Genomic DNA, 20577 nt, shown 5'->3' with positions numbered 1-20577 from the left:
ATTTAAATAATTTTCCAATGAAATCCAAACATCAGAAAATGATTTTCATTATGGATCACCAAACAAAGGAAAACTAAGCGTATTTTTGAAAAATGATTTTTCGAAAAATATTTGACTTTATCATTGAGTCTTTCGCGAAATAAATGCACCATAAGTTTAGTACATATATGGAATGATTACGCGGATGCTTAGGGAGGGGCTTCAACTAGGGAAGTTGGATAAGTAGTTGGTGGTAGCCTCCTTTGCTTTTGCTAAATGAAGTTCTTGTCCTACCCAAAAAAACATTATTAGATTCAAAGTACTAATTCTATTTCACAAGTGTGTAACTCATTTTAAATGGTCCATGAACTTTGGCCCAATACGTAATGTGATCCCTAAACTTTAAATTTGTTCAATACAGTCCCTTAATTTTAGTCCAATGTGCAATGTTGTCACTGAATTTTTAATTTGTTCAATATGGTTCCTAGACTTTTGGTACATATTCAATGGTCTCTGGACTTGTGGTACATATCAATTTAGTCCATGAATTGTTTGAAAATGTTCAATTTTGTCCTTCCATTAATTTAAATCCGGAGATAACATTGAACATTTTCATATAATCCAAAGACTAAAAACATGTACTAAAAGTTCAGGTTGAACAAATTAAAAATTCAGGGACGATATTGAACATTGGGCTAAAATTCATAGATCGTATTGAACAAACTTAAAATTCAGGCATCACATTACACATTAGAGTAAAGTTTATGATCCATTTATGTTATTTACCCTCTAATTTTCCAATGGCCACGTCACCTATCGTATTAATTTGTATGCACCTCTTGGGTTCACCTCGCTCCATTACAATTTAACAAAGAACGAGAAAGAAAATTGATGGGGTATGTAGCGGCTTTGCTCGTGGAAGACATATCATTAGCCTGGGACGATTCAACATGACACATATAAGATACTATTGACATCCCAAAATTTTCGTTCGTTTGTTTAACGAGCGTACGTAATGGAACGTTACATGGGAATTAGAAGGATTGTCGACGAGCTACGGAGGAGTCAACTTCGGAAGACGCGGATGCTATTACGAGGCCACTATACCATCACCATGACAATCACCGCAAGACCATCCTACAATTATCTATCATTTCGTTCGTTAATGTTTGTTACGGACTAACCGTCTTGACGACAAAAGTTTATTCACGCTATTCCCACAATTACGCCTCCCCTCTTCCGCTCCTTGTATACCATTGGGAATATTGTGGTCACGCCCCACTTCTCACCGTCCACCAATGCAAGACACCTCCCCGTTGGCTTGCTACACCACCAGCTACTCTCACCACCACTCGCCACCTCCTCCCCCCTCCTTGCCACACTAATTCTGCCTTTGCCATCTATCAACTAGCACCACCAGCCTCACTTCCCATCGCATGCAGAAGGTTGGGAAAAACCGCTTCATTCCCCAAAATTCTGACCGACCCTTCTGCTTGCTGCTTCTTCAAATCTTCGGCTTCTGTTTTGGATAGCAACTCCTCGCCATTCTACCCATCACAACCACCGCTTGAAGTCTTCTCATGTCGACGACCCGCCCTCCTTATCCGTGAAACTGAAGGACGACCAGAGGGCCCCGACCACTCGCCGGACCGCCATCTCCCACCCGAACCGTCTCTCGTCGAGCCAAATCGAGGCAAGTGAAATTCTGCCTCCCTATATTAGATCAGAATTGGTTGCATGTCGAATTGGTCGTAAGTTCAAGATATTGAAGGAAATGGATGGTGTTGGTGGAAGTTAGCTTCTGGTTTTGGGTGTTTTTGAACACCTAACTCATGGGGATCAAGTATTGAGTTGTTCTTGAACTTGGATTGTGATTTCCAGACTCGGTTTTAGCTGAACCTTCACCGTTTCCCAATTTTGTAGAGATTTTATGGTCCGAATCTTGCAAAACTTCCTTCATGAAAGTTGTTCAAAACATATGGGAGTATAACATATTTTAATTTCATAATTTTTGGAGTTTTTTTGGGTAGTACGAAGGCCTAATCTCCAACCCTTGCTAGACTGCCCCAGTGCACTGTTTCAATGACCTTTTCACGTTCTTAATTTTTTATAAAATTGTCTAGGAAGATTCCGAACAAACTCCCCCACAAAATTTCTTGGGGACTTCTTCCTCTACAATATATTTAAATTTGAGAATTTTTTGAGATGATTTGGGTACTGAACTGAGCTCATCTTGAGAGCCAAGGATTTTGTTCCAATGAACAGTTTTTAGTCTGAATTTAAGCTCCCGAACGAGGTATTTACCAAAAGAATTAGACTTTGAGTGCTTATGAAAATTGTTTATCAAGGTGTCCTCTGACATATTCAAAATTTACAATTTTTGGAGTTCATTTACTAATTATTTTAATCTGATTTAAAAAAACGGTGCAAAACTGCCTAGTTTTACCTTTTTTCAAATATTCACTATTTTCTAGGTGAAAACGTGGGAATCTTGATTTGATGTCCTATGGAGATAGAATCTAAACATTATGAGCTTTGAAATGAGATATGATAAATCTTGATTGGATGTCAAATGATGGGGTAAGTGACACCAAGTTCATAAACAAGCTTATAACCAGCAAGCAATACTAGAAATGATTGATTGTTGTGTTGTTGTTTGTGTGATATTGAAAAAAGATTGATTGTTATTGATGATCTGTGCACTGCATGAGTTGATTATATGTGTGGCTTGCTGGGTTATTGAATGCCGTCGGTTTATGGACCGACGATGCCCCAAGGAGCCGAAGGGAAGACGGGATACCGGTTGTGAGAACCAGATGCCTAGGAGGATTCTGCCCTAGATGCCCCGGGAGTGTGATCGGGATGCTGTGGTCTGCGGATCACAAAGCCTACGCGGGTTGTTGAGAATTCCGGCATAAACCCCGACGGATCGGAGTGCGCACTGAACCCTGCCAGACGGGAGTTTTTCTCCTTGCGTGACCAACGAGCGCACCGGACATGTGACTTGGAGTGAGATAATAATACCCATGCAAGCGTGAAATTGTGTGTGCGTGTTTGAATCGTACTTTTGATCATGATTGCTGAGTTAAAGTGTCATTTGGGATAGTTACTAGTATGGAACCTTAAAGTATGTTTTAATTGGTTAGTAAGTCCATATTAGAAGACTGTCATTCTTATGCCTGTTGATGTGCATGTTGTTGCTTGTTTGGCATAGGGTGATAGACATTTCACTGTTGAGCTATTGCTCACTGTTGTAGTGGTTAAACTTTTACAGACTAGTTGAGATGCCGATCCTTCCTGCCTCTCCCTCAGTTAGCTATGGAGTCCCTATATATTTGTCGGCCCATCTGACTGAGTTCCAAGATCCAAACTTTCCGCACGTGGTGTTCATGACATCTCGATCTTGACTGTTGACATTGGGTCCCCAGTGGGCCCTATACTCATGGGGTTCGTGGGGGTGTTTGCCCGAGTGGGCGGGCAGATGATAGGGCCGCTACCCCACCTCGACGGGGATGGAGCTGACGACAGAGACAACAAAGTGGAGTGATACAGAGAGGGAGGAGCAGGGAAGTACCATTTTTGAACACGACTGATATTTTTGGACAGAGTCGTGTGGAGGGTGATCCATTTTGACTGACGTGAGTGATGGGTACATATAGATAGACCGGGTAGGGATCAACATTTATAACATGAATTATAAATAAAGGAAGTCTACTACTATAAAGGGCAACACTAGCACTAAACTTCAAAAACTTCATTATTTATTAACATGATGTGATACATAGGTGAGTTTGAGGGTTAACAGTAGGACTGCTCCCTACCCGGTCTATCTACATGTACCCATCACTCACGTCAGTCAAAATGGATCACCCTCCACACAACTCTGTCCAAAAATATCAGTCATGTTCAAAAATGGTACTTCCCTGCTCCTCCCTCTCTGTATCACTCCACTCAGCTGTCTCCGTCATCAGCTCCATCCCCGTCGAGGTGGGGTAGCGGCCCTATCATCTGCCCACCCACTCTGGCAAACACCACCACGAATCCCATGAGTATAGGGCCCATCGGGGACCCGATGTCAACAGTCAAGACCGAGATGCATCTCACGAACACCACGTGCGGAAAGTCCAGATCCTGGAACTCAGTCAAATGAGCCGAGAAATCTATAGGGACTCCATAGCTAACAGAGGGAGAGGCAAGAAGGATCGGCATCTCAACTAGTCTGTAAAAGTTTAGCCACTACAACAGTGAGCAATAGCTCAGCAGTGAAACATCTATCACCCTATGCTAAATAAGCAACAGCATGCACATCAACAGGCATAACAATGATAGTCTTCTAATCTGGACTTACTAACCAATTAAAACATACTTTAAGGTTCCATACTGTTAACTATCCCAAATGACACTTTAACTTAGCAATCATGATCAAAAGTACAATTCAAACATGCACACACAAGCACACACAATTTCACACTTGCGTAGGTATCATTATCTCACTCCAAGTCATATGCCCGGTGCGCTCACCGGTCACGTAAGGAGGAAAACTCCCATTTGGCGGGGTTTGGTGCGCACTCCGATCTGCCGCGGCGTACGCCGGAATTCTCAACAACCCGCGCAGGCTTTGTGATCCACTGACCACAGCATCCCGCTCAAACTCCCGAGGCATCTAGGGCAGAATCCTCCCAGGCATCTGGTTCTCACAACCAAGCATCCCGCTTTCCCTTCGGCTCCTTGGGGCATTGTCGGTCCATCAACCGATGGTATTCAATAACCCATCAAGCCACACATATAATCAACTCATGCAATGCACAGATCACCAACAAATATTAATCTTTTTCAATGTCACACAAACAACAACACAACAATCAATCCTTTCTAGCATCGCTTGCCGGTTACAAGCTTGGCCTCACTTGCCCCATCATTTGACATCCAATCAAGGTCTATCATATCTCATTTCAAAGCTCAGAATGTTTAAATTCTATCTCCAGAAGACATCAAATCGAGATTCCCACGTTTTCACCTAGAAAATAATGAATCTTTGAAAAAAAGGTAAAACTGGGCAGTTTTGCACCATTTTCGAAATCAGATTAAAATAATTAGTAAATTAACTTCAAAAATTATAAATTTTTAATATGTCACTGAAGACATCTTTATAAACAATTTTCATGAATAACTCAGAGTCTAAATCGTTTTTTAAATACCTCGTTCGGAAGCTTAAAGTCAGACCACAAACTGTTCACTAGAACAGAATCTTTGCCTCTAAAGATGAGTTCAGTTCAGTATCCAAATCATCTCCAAAAATTCTAAAGTTTAAATATGTCGTAGAGGAAGAAGTTCCCACGAAATTTTGTGAAGGGAGTATGTTCGGAATCCTTCTAGAGAATTTTATAAAAAAATCGAGAACGTGAAAAGGTCACTGAAACAGAGCACCCGGGCAGTCTAGCACGGGTTGGAGATTAGGCCTTCGTGCTACCCAAAACAACTCCAAAAATTATGAAATTAAAATATGTTATACTCCAAGATGTTTTGAACAACTTTCATGAAGAAATTTTTCCCAAATTCGTTCCATGAAAAGCTTTATAAAAATGGAAAACTGTAAAGGTCCAGCAGTACCGATTCTGGAATCAAGGCAAAAGTTGCAGAAGTAACCCAAAACTTAACCATACGAATTTTTGTTCATGAAACACCCAAACCAGAAGCTAACCTCCACAAACACCATCCATTTCCATCAATATCCTGCATCTATGACCAATTCGACATGCAACTAATTCCTAGTTTAGAATAGGGAGCCAGAATTCCACTTGCCTTAACGTCGGCTCGCGAGAAACTGTTGTCAGGGAAGATGGGGATGTCGCCGCGCCTCTGGTTCTCTGGTCGTGCTCCTTGGTTCACGGTTCGAAGAAATCACCGGCGCGGGCAGTTTCCCGGCGGTCCCGCGGCTGTGGGGTCGGACGGAACAGGCGAGACGCGGCTGTTTTTTATGGCGGATTGGCCAAAGTGAGGCTGGTTCTTCGGGAAGGAAGACTGAACAGCAAAAGAAATGGAGATGAATTTGGTTGGGGAAGGAAACTGTGCAGGGAAAACAGAAGAAGCTTGGGGTCGGTCAATTCAAGAAATGGATTTATCTCTCCCCCCCTCCTTCTTGCATGTAACATTTAGAAAATTGGGGGCGTTGTTAGCATGGTGTCTGGACAAGTGGCAAGGGAGTCAACGTGGCATGAAAAAGGGCAGAGGAGTGGCAGATGGTGGATGTAATGGTGGAGATGGCTGATGGCGTGATATGAAGATGGAGAGGAAGTGTCTTGCTTTGGATGATGGTGGGAAATGGTGGCATGACTATAGCATTTCCGAATGGCACGTAAGTGGTGGAAATTGTGGATACCGTGAGAAAGGGGTTGCACAAAAATTGGCGCGGATGGGGTTGATATGAAAGAAAACTTAACTAAAATTGTAACGTAAATAGGAGAAATTTTAATGTTAGAACGGTTAGTCAGTAAGACGACGTTAAAGGACAAATTAATGGGTGATCCTAGAATGGTCTTGCAGTGGTTGTCATAGTGATGGCATGGTGGCATCGTAATGATATCAGTGTCTTTCAAAGTTGACGCTTCCGTAGCTCGTCGATAATTATTCAAATTCCCACGTAACGTTCCGTTATGCACGTCCGTTATACTACGGGCGAAAATTTGGGATGTCACAATTGGCACTTCAAATAACTTTGGCGACTATTCCCGATGGATCGACATTTTTGCGAGCCACGAGAAGCACTACCGAAATCTATTGGAGTATAACATAACTGAGTATCGAGAACAGCGGAATCCTTCTCCTGTTGCGACTTCCCTCGACGGATGCACAGACAAGTTCTATTGGATTTGGGAAGATTATGGGGGAGGATTCTTGAAACCTTGGAGCTTACTTTAAGCAGCTGCAATATCCAGTCCAGGTTCATGTTCATTTCGTCCCATTGAGTCTCATACTCTGTCCATTAACTTAGCTCGGTAATGCTTAGTGTTCAACAAGAGAGAAATGACACGACTCCATTGAACAGCAACTATGCCATCGATATGTTACACAGGATACGAGTGATACAATGCAATAGTCGACACAAATACGAGACCGGCCATACAGCTATATTAACCAATGGCGATATCATGAGACATCATAATTCATCCACAAACAAAGAGACAATTACCACCAAGAAAGCACGCACGCTAAAGAGGAAACACAAATCAGCACAGGAAATCCGTATCTCACTAGTCTTCAGGACTTAACCTCAAGCCTTCATACTCCATTATAAATTTGCATCTACAATTTACCACAATCTTTATCAAAGATACACGGGATGCAAACGACTCCATTGAACAGCAATGCAATCGATATGTTACACAGGATACGAGTGATACAATGCAATAGTCGACACAAATACGAGACCGACCATACAGCTATATTAACCAATAGCGATATCATGAGACATCATAATTCACCCACAAACAAAGAGACACAATTACCACCAAGAAAGCACGCGGGCTAAAGACGAAACACAAATCAGCACAGGAAATCCGTATCTCACTAGTCTTCAGGACTTAACCTCAAGCCTTCATACTCCATTATAAATTTGCATCTACAATTTACCACAATCTTTATCAAAGATACACGGGAAGCGAACGAACAATCAGTAAATGTTTTATAGTTCCCGAAGCTGAATGCGCGCACGTGCACAGTTCATAATTCTTCAATTAATCACACATAACTGCCACCAGACAAGCCATGCAGGCGAAAAGCAAGAAAAACCAGCACAGAAAACCCATGGCGCTTAGTTTAGTTTTCAGGACTTCTAACCGGATGTTGTCCAACTCAATTACAACCTACATGTTCGCTATTCATTACCTCTATATGCAAACATGCACTGGAAGCAAACCAAACATCAGTAAATACACTTAAGTTTCAAATTCAGTGAGAAAAATGGCTGCTGCATAGTGCGTAGCTCTTATTAGCTATGGCATGGGACATTGACATCACTTGTACCATTCAAAAGGACTCTTCTGTTGTGCATGCTGGGCTGACTCCCTAAGATTGCAATGAAAAACATATGCTGGAAACTGATATGTGGCATTTACACAACCAGTTTTTTTATGATGAGTCCTGGAAAAGAGATGATGACGTAACAAAACCAACATTGAAAATACTTGGCAATAGGAGCCAATATCAGAGCACATCGTGCACGAGAATGTGAAGGTGTGAAAGTGAATATAGTTGGCCAAACTCAAACAATAAGTTGGACATTAAAGAGGCACTAGACAGTCATGCGGTAGATCTATTGCAGAGTTGAAGACAGCACATTTTCTTACCTTCATGCTACACCAAGGTTATGCAGCTTATTGCTATTAGGAGTTGGCATATTCTTATTCCATTGAGGCCTTTGCATTTCTATACGACAGTAACGCCAAAGCATACTTTTATAACCCTTGATCACGTTGCCCTCAATGTTAGCTCGAGCAGGACTTCCCAGTGGATAATTATTATCGAATGCAGACGATTGCACAAAAAATTCCACTCCATGTTTTTCAGTTGCCTTGGAGACCTAGTAAGTGTAATTCTTAAACAACGAGTGCTCAGGCTCTGTAGAGGGCAGAGATGCGAACAGAACAATGATTAAGAATGGTAAAATTAGCAAAAGAACCATTAGGCTAAATCCTCCTGCATCGGAGTCCTCTCTCCTGTAACCACCCGCTCCGCCCGTCCTATAAACATGAGATGTCGTAAAAGGGGTCCCCCTGACGGAAGAAGGATCTGAATATCTCATCCGGGTCAAAAAATCATCATCAAACAAGTCATTTCCAGTTCTCCTCTGCCTCGCATTATGCTGCTTATTATACTCGAATTCCTCGACAAAACCAGTCTGATCATACCGTCTCCTCGACCCATCATCACTCAAGCACTTAAATGCTTTGGACACTTTCTCGAATGCCTCCTCCACACCCAGCGCCTTGTTCTTATCGGGATGCACTTTCAGGAACAATTTCCTATAAGTCTTCTTAATCTCCTCTGAGGAGCAAGCTTTCTCTAACCCCAAAGTGCATAACAATCCCTCGTTCTCTTAATCTGCCCAAATAGTTGGACATGTTCTTCACCATATTTCTTTTCCCGGCATTTGAACAGTCATCATCAGAACCGAAGGGTTGATCCAAGGAGACAGAAGGGAGAGCCATTTGGGGCAAAATTTGATGTATTTTCCGCAAGCAACTATTTTGCCAATGTAACACTAATCGACAACCGCGCACTCAACCTGATGGCATGAGAGGAGGTCGAGACGAGACTCCAATTTGAATTCAGGTCTATCAAATAGAGACCTGCGAAGTTGACTTACCAAGAAACAATACTCTACCAAATCAAAATGCTTACAAAAGAATGACAATGAACACCATCAAATTGTTCTGGAATCGACTTGACCAAAATAAAGTATAAGACAAACTGTACATTGAAGGCAAAGTTCACGGGCCGATTCTATAAACATTCCTGAAATGTGTAAACTGGCGCCGTAAAATTGAAAGTCCGCTTAGTACACCCCACGCTTGATCTCACGCAACACCAGGAACATACCAACGTGTTAAGAACTTGCTCATGGTACAGACTGCATAAGATTTCTAGACAATTTACAATGGCTTTCATTTTCAGGTGAAGAACAGTACATGATTCAATAGCGGGCTCTAACCTTCGTCATCAGAACCGAAGGGTTGCCTTCTTAAAGATTCCAATACTTCTCTGGGACGGTTGCTTGGAGCACCCCTACTACCCATCGCTCCATCGCAAGACCTGACCTTGGGCACTTTGAGAGAACTAAGAGGTGGCGTGGAAGTCCCTCTGTTTACTTCCCTGAGCACAGACCGTGCTGTGGCCTCGGCTGCGGCATCTGCCAGGGCCGAAGCCACTCTAGAATTGCTCGGCAACTCATTAGAGGACTTGTTCTGGCGCGACACTCCACTGGGAGCGATTGAAGCCTGAGGAGTACAATTATTCCCTGATTTTTCCATTCCAGCAACTGCCTCTGCAGCTTCTGATCTGGCCTTTGCAGATTCATGTTTCTGCATATCATATAAGAGCTCCCTTTGGAGCTGCTTGTCGGCAACCAATATGTCGTCTATCTCATTCTTGTAGTCCTTGAGGAGGAGACGGAGGCAATCCATGAGGGAACCCGTGAGGGGGCTGTTCTTGCTCTCGAGTAGTCTCTTCAGCTCTATGAATATGGGAATGGTGTTTTGTATGAGGCTCTTTCTTACTGCTTGACTTATCACCCGTGCCTTAGCAGCCGCAGTGGATGTTCCACCAGAACCATTGCTTTCTTCATCCATTTCGGGGGACTCTAACGTGGAATTCCGGCTAGTTGGGAGGCGGATCTCCTTGCAAGCAAGAATCTGAAAAGCATCCTGTTCCCTCAGTTGAGGGTGCATATATCCACGTAAAGATCAGTTTATGCAGGTCATAAGAAGAATTAGGATATTCATCAAGGATAAGCTTACGGGGTCAAATACTAAAGTTTTATTAAACCAAAAGAACGGTGATTGGTGAGATATCTTCAACAACTGCTAAGTGCCAGTTCAATCACAGTACATGGAGTTCAGCAAGCATTTCACAGAGAGACCACATTTTCCCTTCGATGGTAAAAGGGACAGTTTCCGTGTTATTTTGGGCTTATGGAGATAGCATTTGAAATGTGTAATTCCAAACAGGAAACATATTCGTTTTTTTTTTCCTGCATCATCTATTGAGATAAGGAGAAATACTTCCACGTGTATTACAGTCTATATCACATTCTCTGCAGCTATCCATGCATAATTGTTGACCAATATTAATGTGCATAGCTAGTACCTGTAGAACTGACTGTCCAGTAGCATCTTCGATATTGAGCAAACCATCAGATGCCGCTGCAAGTATCTCTGCACAAATCTTGGCAAATGTGGCCAACAAGTGCTCGGGGGCCATTTGTTTCAGCAAACAAGTGTATATGCGCATTCTCTTGGACCTTGAAATTTCATCAATGCCCCTGGAAATTTTAAGCCTGATGAACACTCTCTTTTGGTACCACATGACGTTTTCTCTTTGAATGAGATCTCGATTCCAGCAAACATTCTTAATTGAGATATATAATCCATACCTTATGGAAAACAGCCGGCTCTCAGACTGTGAACTCTGTGAACTACAATGTCCACCGTGCGCACGACAATCATTCAGAACAAAAATTGCTTCCACAAAACTGTTATAAGCTAAAAGTGGCGCTTTGACTGCAAAAAGAGAAGAACATATATTTAAAAGGACAGGATTTATAAGCAGCTCATTGAAGATGAACCTTTATAACTGTAAACTACATCTTAGAATATTCCCAAAGAGGAAATCAGCAAGTTCTCTGATCTTTTCAGATTCATCCACCAGAGACAAAAGAAATCGAAGAAAGAGCACTCCCCTCCATTTCACATAGTCCCTCTAAAGTAATTTATGCCAACCAATCAATGGAAGAGTTCAGCTTCATCAACAAGCAAAGCTTTGTCTATAAATGATATCATAAATAGTGATACAGAAGCAAAAATAGACCTGGAGCAATCTTGACAGTAGTATGAAAGTCTGCCTCCTGACAAGCTCACACGGATCACCCAGACACCTCGTGATCTTTGCTATGTGACTGTATAGCAATAAAGCATTAGTCATGTGGACAGTTTTCCAAGTTTCAAGTGAATACTTATCACTTTCGCATGCGGGTCAAATATCACAACTAGTACAATTAGCGCTCACCAATCAATTAAAGCAGTGTAACGAACACAAAAATCCGCCATCATCACAACAAGATTGTTCCTAAGAGCAGCAGAATCACTTTTCTCAAGCTCCTGCAACATTAGGAAACGGTTAACACAATAAACAAGAAAAAAAATGGAGAAAGCAAAATAGAAGACAAGATCTTTTAGGGACAAACTTGAATACCATAAAACATTATCAGGAACACAATATGTCAACCAAGAAGCAAATCCCAGAGTTCGAGGGGAAAGCCAGGAAGCATTTCCAGCAAAGGTTTCACTTATTCATTTAAAATTTCAAGAACAAATTCATTTTTTTTTATTGTTTATTTAATCTCTAATCCTCGAATCATCTAAATTCGAGTCCTGGCATGCATCAAACTGGTATTTCACTAAGCAGTAACTTCAATAAATTTCAATATCTTGAGAACTAACTTTAAGCTGGGAGACCCTTTTTTTTTTTTTTTTTTTTTTCTTCGGTTTTTTTTCTTTTTTTTCCCCCTTTTGTTTTTTTTTTTGGGGGTGGGGGTGGTTTTTTTTTTTTTTCCCCCCCCCCGGGGGGTTGGGGGGGCTCCCCGTTTTTTTTCTCCCTCCCCCCGCCCCCCCCCCGCCTCCTCTTTTAAAAAAAAAACTTTAAGCTGGGAGATTTATAGTCTAGTTCAAACAACACTAGTAGAAAATACATAAGGCCAAAACTTTCCTCAAACTTAAGTTTTATATTATCATAACCCATTTAATTAAAAGACAATAACAAATGGAGCAGCACAGAAAAACAGTGTTTGCAGTTTGGGCCTTTCAGTCTCTAAAGGAAAGTAATCTCACATCCTCAATGGGAATATTCAAGGCAATCTAGATAAAATCTCCACATATCAGCACCTTTTAATCTTGAAGTGACACTTGAATGGGCATCACAGCAAAGTGCAACTTTACCAAACTACACTTTAGAAAAAAAGCTACTTCATGACATTAGGATAGTAATGTACTAAAAGGTGCAAAATGTTCGGAGTAAAATGCACCCAACTTGTTCTTTTCTAAACCAGAACATGAAACCACAAAAATTCTCAATAAAATGTAAGCTGATTTTTAATAAGGAACACATACTACCTGCACAAACAGGGGTATATAACGCTTTGCAATTTTGCCATCTACAAGGCAAATCTTTCCCATTGTTAACCACCCCTGTATATACAATGATACAGCTATCTGCTTCAGAGAAACTTGAGGAGCCGGTATAAACTTTGATTTTGGATGGAGATCTCCAGAAGTAATGATCTTGTGCAATAATGGGATCACTGTCCTCAAGTCTGCTGAAGGACAAACCATAGCTAAAGAACCAACTGTATAAGCCGCAATTGTTGCTTGTGACAGTAATTCAGATGTCTTCATAGATCTTCTACATCTTCTATTCCCACTTCTTGGAGGAGTAAAGAAGCTGCCTTCTTCATTTGCTTGTGTGTTCTCAGAAACGTACTTTTCTATAACTTGGGTGGCTTTAGAGAGAAGTTGTCTTACCCATCTTAGAATAAGTGAGTCGGCCTCTCCTGCACTTGAAGCCTTTTGCTTGCACACCATTCTAAGGACTTTTACATGAGCATTGACCTGCAACAAGACAGTCTCATTAATAACATATGCACATGCATTCGTTAGTGAATATGAGTGATATTTCAAATAAATCTGCCTTCCCATTCATGAATTCATTGGGCGAGCTCCACAATTGGTTTTGAAAAACTTTCATTGCAAAACATGAATCATGCCACGTTAATGATGGCCGTTGGAAAATGTGGTCTCAAGAGGAGACATTCTTTCTAATCCCATGTGCCATTGGAAACAATGGTCAGAGAACAATTGGAAGTTACTTAAGGTACTTGGATTAGTATCAAGGCATTTAAAGGGCAAGGGATGACCTTGAAATTGATGTCTTTTGTAAGATGAAAAACATCGGTACCTAAAGACAGTCATCGAATCAAGAAAAAACCTATTCAATTTATCTTATTCTACATGCTAAACGAGCCTCAAGCATGAGACCATATTTGCTCCATTACTTGAAGTTCCACAACATATGATTGACTCCTTAAGAGCATTGCTGAGATTTATGAGTTCTTCATTCGCTTGTCATATGAAACAGATTTACTGCATTTACACAAGACTCGTTAAGTGCATGGCTGAGATTAACGAGTTCTTCATTTACTTGTCATATGAAACAGATTTACCGCAGTCCCCTTTCTTAGGCCACATGGTAGAGAAAACAGCCAGCATGCAGAAAATCAAAGAGTGATTGGCCTGAAATGATTGATGATGACAGATTATGTACCTCTGTCGGGTCCATATCAAATCCTTCAATTCGTTTCAGTAAATTGTGAGCCAAGTCTGCAGCAGGGTCAGGGGGCAGCTCAAGAGAAATATTAGACATTGTTTGCAAGAGGAAAACACGATCACCAGCCCAAGTGACAGAGTAGCGTTCCAGATCATCATTCTCTTCATGCCAATCTCCATGGGTAAGCGGAGTCTTTATCTCACATCCCAATCCAGTTTTATCAAGGAGTTGCCAGTGATGATGGAGAAATTCCCAGTCAACAGCATTCGGAAGGAATGCTGACACCTCTGATAGAAGAAACCACACGCCCTGTGGAGCTGTCCACTTTTCAATTGGCAGCAACTGACTTAACCAGAGAGACTCGGATACTCTAATCATATTCTGAAGAGCTGTAGCTACTACAGGGCTAAGCCGATTTTTCTTGCCAAGACTTTTGCAGATCTTTTTTATCCAAGGCACTACTTCACCGTTGCAAATCTCTCGCAGTAGACCCAATGCTCCATCTGGAAATACTAGTTCAATCCGTCTTTCAAAATCTTTTTCCTTGTCATGCAAATTATGTGGAGCAGAGTAATTATGAGGTGAACCAGCTAATCCCGCTCTTGATATCTTTTCCAGAACCAGTTCTAGGAACAAGTTCTCACATTCCTCCTGGATGCTTGACTCATTGTCACTTATTAAGCGAGGGACAGAATGCAACCACTCAGTTGCTACAATTCCATCTGGAAATTTCCTGAAGGCCTAGAGAGCAAAGGAAGAGATTCACATAAGATTATGTGCTGCAACAGAAACTCGGGAGCAGATGATGTGTATAAAATCCAAATGCTAAGAGGCAAATAACATTTTAAGCTTGTTAATTGCAAAAGCACGAGGTTCTATGAAAAATGCTATGCTAAATTTACAGTTTAATTGCCATAAAACAGAAGTATGCAAATTTGTTTCTCCGTTCTTATGAAATGTCCATCAAATTATTCACATCAACGCAATCTAAAGATCCACAATTGGAGAGCTAAGAGTAGTCATGGAGGACTTTAGAGATTATTGCATGAGGCAGACATGCAATCATATTAATCACATGTCAGTTACTTGATCTTGCGCCGAAACATATAAATCCCACATATCAGAGATTATTAGATTCTGACAAAGTATTACGCCTTTATTGTTAGAGATAGACAAAAGAATGTAAAAGCACTGACCACCAAAAAGAAACGATAAGACGGAAAGTACAATCAAATGACCAGACCAACTAGCCACAATACATAAATGTTAATGGTCCATTTCCATCCTTCTCCCCTGCCAACAGAAAAGTAACCCATTGCTTCATTGATCTCTTGCAAGAATACTACAAGTAAATGGTCTCGTGCTCACCTGCTAGGAATGTAAAAGGAAATTGTTCAAGCCAATTAAGGCTTTTAATCAGACTAATGATGATATCTCACATTCAAGAAGTTCTGTGTATGTCAATAGTGAGCTTATGTATCAGAAATTGACCATTCCATGGGATTCTTAAGTTGGGAGAAATGGAAATCAAGAATATCAAACTGCTTAAACCACATGTATTCACCGGTAAATATAATAACCCCAAAATAACTTGCTCAAAAATAAGTTTATGACAAAATATCACAAGGTAAGGCCACACAATCTGACCTCAGAGAGGGCTGAAACTGCTGCTTTCCTTATACTGACAAGCGGATCAGAACAAGCCATACTCATAGTCTTTAGCAAAACTCCATCAAAAGAACCACTGAAAAAAGATGTCAACTTCGTGACCAGATGAAGTGCAGCCTTCCTGACTGCTGCCTTCTCATCCAAACACCGAATCTTCAAAAGATTATTTATAGTGGCCTCTGTCTTCTGACTAATACCATCTCCAATCCCTAGTATTTCCTTCATAATCTTGCAACTCCTATCATCATTTGCGAAAAACCCTACCAAATGAACTAAATTTGATAAAGCGCGTGCTCTAATCGTGGAGTTCGAATCAGAACAGCGCTTAATCAAGGCCTGAAAACATCTCAGTCCCCACGAAACATTCACTTCATTTGCTTGAACACCAAGTGGATCTTTCAATGACATGACAATTGGGACAATAAGATCAACGGCCAAGAGCCTAAAACTACCTTTTCCTTCTGTCATCTTCACCACATATTCCACAAAGCTGACCTGATCGCCATATTCCAGAGCTCTGAATATCTCCATTATTGACTCCACTGCCGAGGCACGAAGCTCAGACTTCTCTGGCGCCTTCTGCACCAGATATTTCGGCAAATTTGCAACAGCTTTCTTTATGCCTTCGCACTCTTTTCCCGCATCCACCATACAATTCGTCACAAAATTCAAAGCAAACGATCTCACTTCTGATTTAGCCAATATAATCAATGGAGACAGAGATTTCAAAACCTCTGCAGCAGAATTAGCCTGATCTCCATGCTCAGGTCTCAATGCTACTCTTAAGAGTTGCGAACAAAAGTTAGTTAGCTTGCGGTAAACACTCGAGTTGCCGAAAAAATCGGGCACTATTGTTGGAAGTTCGGCTACAGTATGAACCAAAGACTTCAAACTATCCGGGAATCTATCCAAATGAATCAAATCCATCACCAAAACCAGCTTTTCCAACACAACAAAGAAAAGCCTCTCATCAATCTCACTCTCCTCAACATCCTCATTACCAACGTGGCGCAAATTCCTAGATCCCCGGCCACGCCTCCCTCCTTTACTCTTCAGTTTGGCCGGGGCTCTCGCGCCACTTCCAGAACCATCCTCGAGAATTACTTGCCGAGACTTGACAGTCTTCCGGACAGAGTGCAAAAGAGAAACGAACGACATCGGAGCGAAGAGGCTCAGGACCGGAGCATCCGGCGACAGGAGCAGAGACAGATAAACGTCCGACGCTAAGAGAGTGAGGCGAGCGCTGCTACCTGAGTCCATGGCCGAACCGACGCGCTGCGCCAGCGACGACAGAGGGAGGTTCCTCGATGCGAGCTCCTCGAAGAACCGGCCGACGAGCTCCGAATCGCCCTCGGCGCCGGCGACGAGGAGGCGGTGCAGGTCCGAGAGCGTCGATTCGGACATCGGCGGCGGCTGGGGAGGGAGGGAGGAGGAGGCGGCGGCGGCGGCCGGAGGCGCGTGGAGATCTTCCAAGTCGGCGACGATTCGCGAGAGGGTTTCTTCCATGGCTGTGGTCGTCGGAGCTCGGAGGATCGCCGGTCTCTCCCTTCTGATTTGGAGTTCGCGACGGTGGCGTCGGTCCTCGTTCGACTTTCCCGCTCCAAAATCTTTTCGCTCCGGACCGGTTGAGAAACTGCCGTGGAGTTCCATTTCGCGGGCCGACCGGTTCAACCGGGTTGAACCGCCGAGTTGGAAGTTGCGGATGAGTTTTATAATAAATATTATTAAAGGGTGAGTTTGTTTCGCGAAAAAATAATGATTTGAAAAATATTTTTCTTAAAAATAATCGCTTGCATCGCCTACAAAAATGAATGAACAGAAAATATTTCTGTTGTTCACGAAAATATTTAGATATAAATCGTTATTGATAGTAAGCAAAAATTTCATTGCCTAATTATTTCAGACGGTACTAGCAATTATTTTTAGGAATATCATTTTTAAACCGTTCATTTTTCATGAAAGAAACGGAGCTCAAGTAGCACGTTAACGATTAATGTAGCAGATAAAGAATTTCTCGATGCACAGGAGGTTAGGATTGATGGGGTAATTTAAACGTAGGGAAAATTCCAATTTGGGGTCCAAAGTGGGGCCATTTTCTCAAAATGGGGTCCCAAGTGGACTTACGTATATTTAAATGGATGGGAAACACTAGACTATGGTCTGGTAACAGGTGCAGTCATGAGTCCGAAAACCGGCCGGTTTGAGTTTATTTAAATGGATGGGTGTTTAGGTTTGAAAACATGAGAATTTTCGCCATGACTATTTTTAACACTCCAAGTTTTCTTCCTCAATTCAGCATATCTATGTACTTTAGGTACGAGACCACCACGGCCCTATACCATATTCCTTGCAGGCTTGCACCCGTCCACATCCAAACCCTCGACCAACATAGCACAAACCCTATAATCCCTTGCTCACGTGCTGCACCGCCATTTCGCCTTTGTCTTGCACATGGAGGAGCTTCGTGCTTGGAGGGCCCGAGCTGGGGTTGCAAGAGCTATAATGGCCATCAGAGAGAGAGAGAGATTGCAAAACGAGAGAGAGCGAGGGTTGCAGAGAAGAGGGGGAGATGATGAAATTTGACCTTGAGGGGAGGAGGGAAGGAGAGGAATGGGGCCATGATGGCATCGGTCGGCTTCGGCCGGGCCATTCGAGTCGACGAAGGGGGTGGCCGGTGGTGGGAGGAGATGGTGGCGCGCTTGGTTGAAAATTTGGGTGCGAGTTGAAGCCGGTATTTTCTAAACCTTCACACAAACAAGGATATTTTAGTCATTTTAGTTGGACCAAGGTATGTATCCTATAGTTTTAAGAATAAATGTATAATTTTTGTCATGAGATGAAAATTCGGGTATATTTTCGTTATTTCCCTTTTTTTACGTCAAAATTCTAAAATATTAATCGGATTCTAAAAAACTGTGGAATGTTGTATATGAATCAATGCGTCGATATTCATATTAAAATTTACGTGTCAACATTTATACATAAAGAAATTTTCAAGTGCTTTAAATTTAAAAAAAAAAAGAGTTAAATTAGGTGCGCCGCAAGATGTGTAAAGAAAAGAAAAGTCCGAAAGTAAAAGTCACAAATTCTTATTTCGTCAAGGCTTTTTTTTTTAGAAATGGGAGAAGTGAGAAAATGAAGGGTTGTCATAAAAAATCAGAGGAGAATTTAAAGTTTTTTTTTTTGGAGAAGAAAAGAGAGGGATAATTCAAAATTATGTCTCCCTAACAAATTTTCTCCCTCCCAAACATATAGGAAGGGCGATACTGCAGAATTGAAGATTTTAAAGCTGATTTATCGAAGAAAACTGGCATTACTCGAATTGAAAAATCCACGAAAAGTGATCTTAGCCTTATAAAATTTGATCGTACCTCTACTTTTTCAAGCGACTCGACCGACCAAAATTAAGACGTTAGAGACTCGAACAATCAATAATTAACAAAATGTTGAGAACTTAATCTGCCAAATCGAAACGTAAACTAATCCATGTCCGTCTATCCATGTGTAGATAACTTCATATCACCGTAAAAATGACGGTACTTCCAACTTGACAAACAAAACAAATGTTTGTATCGAGTTTTCATGAATCCATTTAATCTTGGTCGCGCAATCACGTAGGAACCACCGACCGAACTACTTTAAAAGGCCGACCTGGTCATCCTTGGAGGGTTGGCGGCTTCAGCTTAGACGACCACGGCTTACAACAAGGGAACGCTCAGGGACGACGCCAAGATCCCTATCTCTGACATTCTCATGCTAATTCTTGGCAGATAAGATTGACCTAAAAGTTTAGGTTAACGATACAAATGGTTCATGAACTTTAACTCAATGTGTAATGTGTGCATAAATTTCAAATTTGTTCAATGATGTACATGAGTTTTAGCTTAATGTGCAACATCGTCTTTAAACTTTTAATTTGCTCAATGTAGTTTCTGTATTTTTTAGACATGTTCAATTTAGTCCCTGAACTATATGAAATATTCAATTGTCCCTAAACTTGAACTAATGGAAGAACAAAATCGAACATTTTCATACTGTCCAGGGAATAAATTGAACATATCCCACATGTCCAGATACGATATTGAACAAATTAAAAGTACACATGCGATATTACACATTAGGCTAAAGTTAGGGGAATATGTTGAACTAATTTACAGTATATAAATCACATTACACATTGGGTCAAAATTCATAGATCATTGGAATCATCCGGTAGATGGCATTCCTCGAATTCAATTTGTGCGACATCATTTAGTGTACTAAGTGATATTGCTCTCTGGTTTTTTATGGGGGTTAAGGTCTATTAGGATGTGCTTAAACAATTACTTAATTAACGGCGGCCGATCATAACTTGACATATGATGTGAGGCAACGCTGTTCTTCGCAGGGCGCCACGTTGAAGCTGCCGGCGGACAGAGTGGCGGACCAGGAGGACGCGGAGCGGGTGGCGGATGCGGAGCTGAGGACGGGGGCCAAGACGGCAGCCCACCGGGGCGGGGTGGCGGCGTCCGTGGCCGCTGCCGTGAGACCCAATGACAGTATCACCAATCCGTGAAGAATGTAGTAAAAAGCTCATTTCCTCCTCTGGTGGTGTTTCTGTTAAGAGTAAAGAGGTGTGCTATGTGCGTTTAGAGAAACGCCTCTTTTTTGTCGTTGCTTTTTCCTCTTGGGAGGTGAAGGGGTTGCTCTTGCTTGTGCAATATCAAATATGGGCATGTACTTAGTGCAGCTTTTTCTCATGTAAAATAAAAACCAAAAATAATATTGAGTTCAATGTCCTTTCTTTTACGAATATTTGTGTAAGTGCTTGTACAAACCATTCGAATATTCAATTTG

The 20577-nt window shown here is 41.7% G+C and overlaps 1 protein-coding gene and 1 pseudogene across 1 annotated transcript; both read right to left on the bottom strand.

Moving 5' to 3' along the window:
- Positions 1 to 8136: 8136 nt before the first annotated feature.
- On the bottom strand, positions 8137 to 9645 carry LOC115688734 (chaperone protein dnaJ 49-like; annotated as a pseudogene).
- Positions 9392 to 17311, bottom strand: LOC115688719 (uncharacterized). Its single transcript, XM_030614631.2, has 9 exons — positions 15721 to 17311; positions 14071 to 14814; positions 12864 to 13358; positions 11761 to 11852; positions 11563 to 11650; positions 11340 to 11454; positions 11129 to 11255; positions 10843 to 11017; positions 9392 to 10400 (listed from the first exon to the last, which is right to left on the bottom strand). Exons 1-9 carry the CDS (start codon positions 17245 to 17247, stop codon positions 9684 to 9686), a joined length of 4080 nt encoding a protein of 1359 aa, XP_030470491.2. The 5' UTR covers positions 17248 to 17311; the 3' UTR covers positions 9392 to 9683.
- Between the last annotated feature and the right edge of the window lie 3266 nt (positions 17312 to 20577).

Source organism: Syzygium oleosum, unplaced genomic scaffold, assembly GCF_021117445.2.
Source record: "Syzygium oleosum isolate NSW1041296 unplaced genomic scaffold, Sole_v2.1 Sole_v2.17, whole genome shotgun sequence".
NCBI classification, from domain to species: domain Eukaryota; kingdom Viridiplantae; phylum Streptophyta; class Magnoliopsida; order Myrtales; family Myrtaceae; genus Syzygium; species Syzygium oleosum.
Note: the sequence above shows the minus strand (reverse complement) of the source record. Positions and strands in the feature narration are given on the sequence as shown.

Coding starts and splice junctions, on each gene's coding strand:
- LOC115688719 (XM_030614631.2), bottom strand. CDS start 17,247: ATGGAAGAAACCCTCTCGCGAATCGTCGCCGACTTGGAAGATCTCCAC. Junction 13,359..14,070: donor TTGATATGGACCCGACAGAG/GTACATAATCTG, acceptor GTCTTGTTGCAG/GTCAATGCTCATGTAAAAGT. Junction 10,401..10,842: donor CTGGACAGTCAGTTCTACAG/GTACTAGCTATG, acceptor CTGAGGGAACAG/GATGCTTTTCAGATTCTTGC.